This window comes from Camponotus vicinus, unplaced genomic scaffold, assembly GCF_025532165.1.
Source record: "Camponotus vicinus isolate PSW18456_S1 unplaced genomic scaffold, iyCamVici1.0 SCAF_11, whole genome shotgun sequence".
In the NCBI taxonomy this organism is placed as follows: domain Eukaryota; kingdom Metazoa; phylum Arthropoda; class Insecta; order Hymenoptera; family Formicidae; genus Camponotus; species Camponotus vicinus.
The window spans coordinates 1,273,698-1,285,632 of record NW_028141947.1 but is presented as its reverse complement, the minus strand read 5'-3'; the positions used below and the strand labels follow the sequence as shown (position 1 = coordinate 1,285,632).

At 28.1% G+C, this 11,935-nt stretch overlaps 2 protein-coding genes across 2 annotated transcripts; one reads left to right on the top strand and one right to left on the bottom strand.

The window, feature by feature from the left end:
• The first annotated feature begins 218 nt into the window (after positions 1-218).
• On the top strand, positions 219-968 carry Ox (ubiquinol-cytochrome C reductase complex subunit oxen). Its single transcript, XM_083081200.1, has 2 exons — positions 219-487; positions 824-968. The coding sequence occupies exons 1-2, from the start codon at positions 347-349 to the stop codon at positions 860-862; spliced, it is 180 nt and encodes a 59-aa protein (XP_082937326.1). The 5' UTR covers positions 219-346; the 3' UTR covers positions 863-968.
• Positions 969-1,045: 77 nt separating this feature from the next.
• On the bottom strand, positions 1,046-11,523 carry LOC145961214 (uncharacterized). The gene is made up of 15 exons (XM_083081198.1): positions 11,292-11,523; positions 9,730-9,908; positions 9,336-9,518; positions 9,027-9,240; positions 8,546-8,763; positions 8,292-8,474; positions 7,776-7,926; positions 7,106-7,312; positions 3,851-3,912; positions 3,352-3,534; positions 2,901-3,114; positions 2,529-2,743; positions 1,828-2,022; positions 1,467-1,605; positions 1,046-1,386 (listed from the first exon to the last, which is right to left on the bottom strand). Exons 1-15 carry the CDS (start codon positions 11,305-11,307, stop codon positions 1,238-1,240), a joined length of 2,508 nt encoding a protein of 835 aa, XP_082937324.1. The 5' UTR covers positions 11,308-11,523; the 3' UTR covers positions 1,046-1,237.
• Between the last annotated feature and the right edge of the window lie 412 nt (positions 11,524-11,935).

Below are 11,935 nucleotides of genomic sequence, written 5' to 3'. Positions count from 1 at the left end.
AAGAGTGTTATTAAGCCCTCTGCTCAGATAGTGTTAAAAATAATAATCTAAAATATTTTACAAATTAACGAATTACAAATAAATAATTAAAAAATTAATAAAAAATAACATGAATTATATTTATCTCCTTTGGAATTCGTCAAGGAATTTTTCGCGCCCATTTGTCATGTGCACTACATACGTCATTGGATTTCTCTGCGCTGCGCATGCGCAGAAAAGGCATTCTCAGGAACCCGTCCGACAAAAATCATCCAGATCCTAGGTCACTTCGGATCTTGTCGTCTCGTTAGCTCGATTTTTTTCGGATATCTTTCAAACGAAAATATCGTAAAAAGTAAAATCAGAAATGGGTATCGGTAGCACGTTGTACAATGTCTTTCTTAGACGCACCTCCACGTTTGTGGTCGTCGTTGTGGCTTCCAGCTTCATCTTCGAAAGGTCATTTGATCTGGCAGCCGACAAGATTTTCGAATCTGTTAACAAAGGGGTGAGTACACGTTTCTCTGTATTTTATATCTCTGTTTTGCATTTTACTTGAAATTACGTTTGACACTCGAGCATTAAACGTACTCTGAATTTTACGTTTATGAGGTTAACGAATTAAAAAGTGAGGTTAATCGTTGCAAAATATAATAATATCATATTTCTTGCCAATTGCGATAAGTATATTGAATAATGCGCATAAATAATTTGTATCGGATTTTTTTTATTTATCTTAATTTATGATTAATTTATTGATATCAAAAGTAAAACTTAATTCACGTTTTGATGTATATATGAAATGGCACACTGATTGCATAATAGCTACTGTTTCTTCTTCCAGAAACTATGGAAAGATATAAAGGACAAATATGAGAAGTGAATGAGATATTTTAGAGACAATGTGTGTTAGCTTTGTATTTAACAGATATGTGCTCTACCTTCAAGTATGTATAAATAAATAACAATTTAGATGATTTATAAACGTATGATGATGGTGAGTTCTTTAGCAGTCTCCACAATGTTTTTATTTCATGTACTATTACAACGTTTTGTTAGACTAATATAAAATATACTTTTATTTATTTTATTTCAATTTGTCGTTTATTTGAGTATAAAAGAATGAACAATCATTACTTTGTAACGATAAACATAGGTACAGTACAAAAAGTAATATTATATACATAAATGATCATTTTTTTATACTTTCGAAGCACTTTTAAATATAAAAACAGCTATAGCTGAATATTAAGCTTCTCTAAAAATTTCCTGAGTTGCTCATAGAAGGATCCATGACACGACCGGCAAAAAGAGTCTCAGTTGTATCCAGATCAACTATAGCAAAGATAAATGGTCTGTTTGCTATGAAAACTGCTGTGTTACCCATGAGCGGTACAATCACGAGTTCTGCAATTGAACAAATATTAATGATAATCCACAGGCATCAATATATTCAAAGAAATTTAAAAAATTATGCCGATAATTACCTGTCGCAGCAACAGCGATAGTTCCCTCTTCGTTGACTTCTATCTTAGCATTTTGAATTATATTTCCTATTCGCAAATAATCATTATGTATGAATCCCGTAAAGTTCGCTCTCGTATCGAAAATGTCCAGTACGCCCATCTAAATCAAAATAATATATTTGTATATTCTCAACTTTTTTTTTGTTAATATTTTTCAATGTAATGTGAATATAATATTTAATAATAATTATATATTTTTATATATATAATAAAAAGTTTGATAACTGAAATTGATAATAGTAGTGTAGCAATGGTAGTTAAATATTACAATTATAACAATGATAATTAAATATTTATGTTTAATTAATATTTTTATACTTACACGTATCAAAGGGGAAGCTAAATTCAATTTGCTTTCGATATTGAACCGTGGAATAGAAAGCACTAGTTCAGTTTTGTTGAGACTGCTTAACAAAGCTCTCATTGTCACATACGAGAGATCTTTGGATAAGGTTTGAAGATATGGATCACTTTCCTCATGAGATGGAAGGAATATCAGCATAGATGTCCTGCCATTCTTAAATATCAATTTTATCAATTGATTTTACCGTTTTTAAGAATATATTCCTTCTGCTATATTAGACTTTGTTATTTTTATTTTAATATATATTCCTTTAAAGGGAAATCTCAAAAAAGAAAAAATACCGTGTAATAGATGTACATTATACGGTATTGTGCACATAATATTAAAGAACTTGTTTTTTTTTATCTTATTTAATAAATTTTATCTCCTTTAGACAAAAATAATTATGTTTCTCTAACGATATGTGATTTATTTACAATGACTTTTATATAGAATATGTTCATGCGAGATAGAATATCAATTTATTTTCGAGTAAACTAAAAAATTTCCGTTTAACAATATATTCAATAATAAATTTTTATAGAAATATAGATGCAATTTTAGAAACCCGAAGCATTTTGAATCTATAAGTATATATTGAATAATTATCTTGTATGAATTTTCTTTCACGTAAAAGCATCAGAGCTTTTTTTATCGGTGATGTAAGGATCACATCTTACCGAGTACGGGATTTCCACAACGTCAGCATCGAGGGAAGCTACATAAGCGTATCGATACTGAGAAGCGCTCTCCATCATAGGAACGTCTTTGCAACCAAGTACGGGAACACGGAAACATCGCGTACGCGTAGCATCCTTATCGAAGGATTTCATCCATTGTCCTTTAAAATATAACACCGAAGTTAACAGTATCTGGGTGTCGGCGGAAATAGTATCTGAAACAATGTAAAATTTCGGTAAAATATCTTTAATCAGTTTAATTCAAAAGAGTTGATACACATATATCTTGTTCTGATTAAATAAAATTCGAAAACTTAAAATTCTTTGATTCATCTATTATTATCTAATATTATCTTAATAGGATTTAAATACCAGGTTGAATGATCGACTTGATGTTATTCCGTGTATTTTCACGAACCCAAGCGTTGATCCTGTTCGCCGCAACATTTGCGTCTCCAAAATTCAGCTGCTGGATATCGGTTCTATAATTATTATGCAAAGCACTCGTATAACCAGGAGATGTCTTAAGCATTGGATTAATCCATAACCGAGTCGCTACGTCGATTTCCGTACCATTTTGATAACTCTGAAATAAATGTGAAATACTTGAAGAGAAAAATGGAACGAATTTTCGATGGAAGAGAACGATCAGAGAGAGATTGAAGTTATAATTTCAAACATAAACTTTCTATAAATACGAAAAAAATATAAATCCTCTGTAAATTTTATTCTGTCGCCAACAAAGATTACTTTCATATATTCAGCATCGAAATCGTACCATTTTCTCAACGAATTTAAATCAATAACTTTAGGACTATAATACTTTTAGGGACATGAGAGTGCGTCTTGTTATCCTTCTGATAGTAAATTCATCCGGTGGTAATCTCAAAGCCGCAAGCAATTCTTGTCGTGTTTGACCACCCGTGCCTTCTACCAGACTCGTGAGGGCAACTTTTGCGCTGGCAGGAGACAGTATTAGATTACCCCCGATGTCCTCGTTCACTCTCTACAAAACAATTTTTATAAGTATAAACAATATATGTATTCTCTCTTACATAAAATTTTAAAAATTACTTTTACGTATTTTACGAACTTTTTTTATTAATAATTATTTTTTATTCCATAACGTATAAATAGAAGCATAAATATATGAAGAAATAAAAATGTTGAATTAATATAAAAGAATTTAAGTTAACTGGTTCTCTCATAAATTAGCAAAAATTAATAATTTCATATATTTATAATTTATTTTTTTTAAATTCATGTGAAATATTATATTCTATTATTTTCCATCAGTTATATCTTTCTAAAATGTTGCTCACCTGCAGGAGATCGATATTGAAAAAGCCGTATCGATCTTCGGTATCGGTTGCAGCTGAAACAACTGTAGAAAATTTTACATTAATAACAAATAATTTGGGTATATAAAATATTTATACAATTGACGCCTTCAATCATCGCATCATTGAATAAAATAGCACATTTAAATTTTAATAATTCGTTCAATTAACAATGAAAGCCATAATCAAGTAATATTGCGAATAAAGTTCACGAACAGTTACGCGTATTTCATCGATTAACTATAAAATCATGAATCTAATACTTCCATTACTCATTAAGATTACAGACCTGGAGTGACTAACACGATTATCATGTGACTTCGCATACCGAAAAGGATTTTCCTCTCGTCTACTAAAAGTTTAAGTGCCTGTTCCTATCTCCTTGAACGAATAAAGCCACCAAGATAAAGAAGGATAATGATAGGAAACTAATCGTGAGGCCGAGTGACTTTAACGAGCGTCGTTTTACTATGCGAGTGATTACGCAATCGTAAAAAATGCTGTCCATTTAGCAATTTTGATTTACGATGAAGCAGATAAGTGACGTTAAATATCGATCTGTTTTTCTCTCCTTTATTCGCGAATGGAATACCGTCAGATACAAAGTGTAGAAAAATTCAATGATTATTCTAAAAGTAATTATAGTAAACGAGAAAATTACGTAAAGACTCGAAGATGAAAAATTCCAATGTATGATAAATCTTTCGATGATTGATGCAATAATAAGTATGTGATAATACAAATCCACGTAATACAGGCACTTAAAGAAACTCTAAGAGGTATTTCCGAAGATATTTCTAAATTTTAACAAACATCCTCCTTTAAAGAACATCGTGTCTCTTTCAGATGTATACATTATTCATAAATGATACCTGCGAGGCCACAGCAGAGGATCCACAGGGGCACTGACATTTTCGTAATTTAAAACTCGACGCAGCTGGACACGCGCGAATATTGTATGTTTCGCGTATTAGCTCTCGACAAACACGAATAACGGAAACACGGGTGTTCGCTGATACTAATAGTTAAACTTCCGGCTAGAAGTCATCCCCACTTTACGGACGATGAATCCTGTTTTATTACCTCCTTCGTTGCGATATAAACACTATCACGCTTAAATGTCGTCGTCGCTTATAAATGAGAAAAAGTTGCACATGGTGCACGAGGATGACGTAATCGTAATGTTTGAAGAGTGATGAAAAAAAAGAAGGTAAAATATTCTGCTTCTTTTGATTGAACATTTTATTTAGGCACTGATGCAATTATTGTCAAATGAGAGATTTAAGATAATAAGAATTTTTATAAGATATAGTAGTTTTGTTGAGAGAAATTAAAAATTGAATATTATAAAATTATATAACTGGACGGAATATAAAATGTTTCAATTTAAATAAAGAGAATGCGTCATTTTAGGCAAAAATGTCAAATATAAAATCATGAATTTTATTGCTACTTATGTTATGATTCTTATCTTGAAACGCGATATACTTGAAAAATTAGATAACTAAAATGTATTGCGCTGTTTTTCGTAAAAACACCAACATATTAAGAAGCATTGAGAGACATAACTAAGAAATATAAGAGTTTGTGAATAAAGGTTTATCACTTGGAATTTGTTCTTTTGGAATTTCCGCCCATTATGAAACGTCATCTCGGAACGTCCTACTCATTTATGACAGTGACAATTTATTACAATGACATCGAAATAATGATATAAATATCAATCAAAGTGAATGTAAACAATTCACAGAACCGCAATAGTCAGCGATAAAACAATTTACAGAACCATAATAGTCAACGATAAAGATAAGAATGTAGAGCAATAGCTATAACATCGATAATTGATAATCCTAGCATACAACCCGTATAATCATGTATGATACTTATGTTATTTATATGTTACTAATAAAGCAGGAAAAGCTCACGAAGACGAAAACTATTATTAATTCTCAAGAAAATAGTTTATTATAATAATTAGTTTTATTAATGATTAGTTTAATTAATAATTAGATTAAATTTGAATTTGTTAGATTAAGAAAATTTAATTTAATTTCATGCTTACCATATTTCATGCTTACAATATTCTTGAAATAGTACATATGATTGTTGTCAAGAGTGATGTATTTTATTTGTTAACAAAACATATAAATAAGTGAAGAAACTACATTTTTTGCAAATTTGCGAACGTGATACTTATATATTAGAAAATTTATAAAATTATCTAAGTAATCTTGACTTCTTAAAATATGCATGCTAGGTTTTTGTCACATAAAATCTATTATAAAAATTTACTTGGTATAAATTATATCTTTGGCATTCGATGAATTATATCTTCGATACATATTCGAGTAAAGGAACATCAAAATAGATAAATAGATTTGTGAAATTTATATAACTTCAAAACTTAAAATATTACACTGAGAATATATATATAAAGAGAAAGAGAGAGTAGATTTTATTCGCGATATAGTAAAATACGATTATAATGCATATCACATATACACAATCTTTGCAGAATATTTAATAATACTACAATTTAAAACTGTATCGAAAATATCTTACTATATTACCAAAGAGAAAAACATACAGAATAACTTTTGCTATATTAGTAAGGAATAAAGATAGTTATTTATATATTTAACAGATCTAAACGAATCAGAACTTAAATTTGATCTGACTCTTAATCACATTTATCAAAATATAATTATATATTACAATACAATATGTAGAAATAATACATGCACTATGTTAATATAGTATGTTAATTATTTTATTCAATTCCTTTTTCTAAAGTAGACCTTTTTTATCTATACAGGGCATTTTACCTCAAATTTTGTCCTTAGTTTTATCTTTGAAAGGGAAAAGAAACAATATTATAAGATAAAAGAAAATATCATTCTAGTATCATTCTTTTCTGGATAAAGGATTTTTAAAACAGAGCTAATTTTTTATATTAAATCTTTCTCTCTTTTTATTTTTTAAAATAATTAAAATTTGAGGCTAAACATCCTGCACAATTCAATATCAAACCGCTATTAATAAAGAGAAAAACTTAAATATTAATAGTACTTATACAACTTTTTTACTTAATGCAACTAAAAATCAATCAGAGAGTTTACTCTAAAGAGAAATTTCTATACCAGGGTAAAACTACATTATTATTACATTGTAGCCATTACTGCACCATCACCCTTTCCGACACATCCAATTATTATAGATAACTTTATGATAGTTTACCAGGACTGGGTGTTACTGTCGTTGTATTCAGATTAAGTCGTGACGGAAGTTCTTGCTGTATTTTCCCTGTAGTTCCGGTTTCATTCAGGGGATTCTGTACTAGACCTACGTACAGAATGGTGCCAGTGGTTTCATCCTCAATGTAAAACACAAATGGCTGATTGACATGGAATGTGCCTTCTTCCATCTTATTTCCAATCTGTATTTCTGTATTAAAGAAAAAAAATATAAGAATAATAAACATGAGAAAAAACTTGTTAAAAACAGATAATAATGTGTAATTTTTTAATAACACATTTTCTGTTTGCGATATGATTATAAATAATCAAATATAAAAATGGAATAAAAAAATTATTATTAAGATATTCAAATAAAATAAATATAATATAAATGATATAAATATAAATGAATATATTTTCATACTTCTTCTATAAATTTGATTATATTATAATAAATATCTGATTTTATAAAATATAAAATATAAAAATATAAAATATAAGATGACATAAGTATTAAATATAAATGTTATAAATATAAACTCTAGTAATACAATTGGATAAAATTTATTTAGAAAATTACAAAAACATTATATGAGCAAAAAAAATACATATTTATTTTTTACTTACTTTATTTCGTATTTCTCAAAATTCATTATACATAGAATATATACCTGTAGCAGCATAAGCAGTTGTCCCGTTTTCATTTACTTCTATTCCAGTTTTATGCATCACATCAGACACCTGTAAATGTCTCGAAGCCCGTTTTGTCTTTGCTATTCCAGTCAACAGTGCAGTATTATCGAAAATATCGCGAATACCAAGCTGTTATAGAAAAGAAAAAAGCATGTAAAATAATCATTGCGGTTGTAGAATAATAAATAATTGTTAATCGTTCGTAATCAATAATCAAATAATCAAAATAACTGTTAATAATAAATAAATGTTTATCGTTGCGATCTTTACTCGATTTTTGGATAGAAAAGAAATAGAATATAAAATAGAATAAAATAGAACAAGATATATAAAATAAATTTAATATAATATAAATTTAATATAAAATAGAATAGAATATAAAATTGTGCAAAAAATTTTGTACGTAGCAAAAGTTGTAATTAAATTGTTAATCTATTTTTGTTGCAAACTTAATGAATGTATGTTCTTTTTATATAGAATCATGAGTAAATTACCTCGCGCAAAGTATTTTCCAAGTGGCTTGTGAATTCGAATTTGAATTTTGGAATCAAAACATCGAGAGGCAATTCCTGCATGGCCCATAGATCGCTCGCCAGTACGAATGGATTAATTTGTTTGATAACATGATCCACGGTCGACATATGCGGCAGTATAATATACATGGCAAATTTAGAACCCTGAAAAATTTTATCCTCGTTATGCGTCTACGATTATTTATTCGTAAAGCATTAAATAGATTATCACGTACATCGTACGGAATCCGCAGAATCTTTGCGCCAAGTCTTGACGATTCGGCGTAATAAAATCGACTTATGGTATGCATATATTGTACATCTACGCTCTCGTTGGCGTTGATGTAAAATTTGGAAACGCGAGTGTTCTCGGGCACAAAGTACTTGCGGCGCCAAGCACCTTTGAAGAATAATCCATTCGCGATCAGCATTACCGAGTTTTCCAAGCTTTTTTCTGAAATATAAAATTAATATAAAATTAATATTATTAAAAATTAATAATATTATAAAATTAATATAATATAAAATTAATATAAAATTAATATTTTATCGATAGCTCTCTCTCTCTCTTTCCGTAAATCTCAGTAATTGAAATTTTTTTTTCTTTAATTGAAAAATACGAAGCATTTTTATACATTTCATAGATCATATCATCAAGCTTGATTACGTAAAACTATTTATTGTTAACTAAATCAAGATGGCTTCAAGCAAACCTACCATCATCTATCATTTTTTCAATGTGTCCATTCGTAACATTATTGATCCAAGAATTAACTTTAGTCGCGATTGTAGGAGTGTCAGACAAATTGGCATTGATCACATCAGTATTGTAAAAGGTTTTTACTGTCGCTGCGTAGCGTTGTCTCGTCAACACATTATTATCGATGTAAATACGCGATCCGATATTCAAAGTATACGCAGAGGATGGAGCCTGTCAACAAAGATGGCACATAATTTTATATATGTATACATAAAGTTTTTCGAAAAAAATATGAAAATATTTTGATATGTTTATAAATTAATTACTTGCAGAGATTTTAAAATATTATTAAACTTCTCTCGAGTGGCCAGCACACTAAGCGGAAGTTGCATGACTTCTGCAAGTTCACGTGCGGTTTGATCTTGAGCGCCTTCATAAAGGAGGACTAATGCTAATTTTATGGATATTGGTGACAGTAATATATTCCCTGCATTCGTTTTGGCCAGATTCTAAAAAAATGTTAAAAGAAGAATGTCAGCAACAATATTTAGTCAGGTAAAATAAAATAAAATAAAATAAAAACTATCTGAAAGAACTCTAAAGAACTTAAAAGATTTCTTTTGCAGTTTTTCGTTTCATGTTTTTCGTCTTGCTTCTTACATATTTAAATTAGATATTTGTCACTAATAAATTTTTAAAAGACAATACGAATTCAAATACCCTGAACAACATCCAATCGAAGACACTGAAGCGTTCTCCATGATAGGGTACGAAGTCTTCGTCATCTTCAATTTGGGGAGTAATTTGTGAAGAAATATTTGTCTCTACAGGATTTGGGGTCACGACGCACACACATTTTTTTATAAAAATTAACATGATCGAGAGGCATAGTAGATATTCTGTAAAAATTAAAAATAAAAATAAAAATCTTGTCTTAAAATTTTATCTTAAAATTTATTTATTTATATACATTTTTAGAAGAGAGAATGTTTGCCAGAATACACACAATCTCTCTCAACTTCTCTTTTATCATGAAATTTTATTTGTAAATCATTTATTCTTTTACAAATTATTTTCTCTTTTAATTTGAAGTATTTTGCTTAACAAAATAATTTAGAAAATAACGTTTATTATGTTTCTTATTATGTTTTTATTATGATTCCTTGAAAATGAAGAAATTTTGATGTATATCAGTGTAAATAAAATGATACATTTATTCTTCAATTATTATTCTTCAATTAATTTCAAGGATTTAATATTATATGTATATAAAATTGAAAGTTTTTTCAAATCTATTATCAATTAAATTAAATATCAATAATTAAATATCAATTAAATTAAATCAATTAAATTAAATTAAAATTATATATTTTATAAAAAAAGGAAACTGACTTAAAAAATGTAAAAAAAAGAAAACACAATTAAATCTTCATTAAGATTATATCAAACAATTATTTAATACATTATTTAATACATTTATAATTGATAATAAATATGTAAATAGTTTTATAAAAAAGTAAGTAAAGCAAGTAATCATATGTTTTATGTTGACTTTAAAAGTGATTCTAAAAAAATTCTTTTGTATACTAAATTATTTATTATACAATAATTGTTTTTTTTCAATAATAATCCTCTAATACAAACGTTTGAATGAATGAAATAATATGTTTCCAAAAAAAAATTTTTACATTTATATCTATACATATATACTTAATAACAAATTTCCTGTTTCAAGTATGTTTTATGTATTATTATTGTGTATTATTACATATAATTCACAATAGATAATTCTTACAACATTTCCGGGAATAGCATAATTCGATAATAATGACCGCACAGATATGATCTGAACGGAAACCTCAAAGAAACTACATTTTTGTTGGCGGTCAGCAACCTTACTTGATAAACAGGATCTTAAACTTTTTATAATTTACAAGAAAAGAAAAAATTTCGAGAATCTCAACATTAATACAATTGAATACAATTGCATTGTTTATCTCTATTCTTTACTTTCATTTTTTCTGCAGAGATTCAGTCGAAAGAATTCAATATTTTGACACACACATTCAATAATAAACTAGAATTATTTCATATGATACATATATATTTGGAACATTTATATTTTTCAATGACATTATAAAAGATGTTTATTTAAATTTAATTAAATTCAAAATACTTAAAAAATATTGTTCTAGTCATATCTATATCGTGTCTAATAATCGTTTCGATTGTTATTTTATTATTATCTTTAAAATTTTAAAAACTAGAAAAAAAATATTCACCCAATTTGGACCGCATGATTGCTAAATTGCTGCGCACTGTTAGAATTTGTTAGCCTTTTGTAACAAATTGGTGTTAGATTTTATAAATTAGTGTGATTTCCAGCCTTTAACGCTCACAATAGGTTGACTGACGCGATGTACGTTAAAGATTAAAACCGGTCAGCTTGACGATCCGGTGTATTATAAAGCCCATCTGTGAGGAAGAGTAGTGGTGACGTGCGGAGAGGTGTGCGGAAAGATCTCTCGCCAGAGAAGGAAACAGTGGTAAGCATGACTCAAGAGTGAACAATTTTATACGTGCTAAATCGTAAGAACATACTATCGATAATGCTTTGTACACATGTCAAATCTTTATCTATAGAATCATGTATGGATCGGAGATAACTTTACGCAGAAAATTGCCTGTTTGTATATTATTAAGATGGAAATCTTTTTAAAATTGTTAAATCGAAAGATTATTACTAAACATATAGTCTTAATCAAAGGGGATACAATTGAATGTGCTTTCAGAAAATTTGTATAATCAGTTCTTGTGGTAAATAAATAAATGAAAGAAATGATTTCTTTATTATAAATTGACATATAAATTTATTTTATAAATAATTATAATAAAAATTATTATAAATTATTTATATTATATTTTA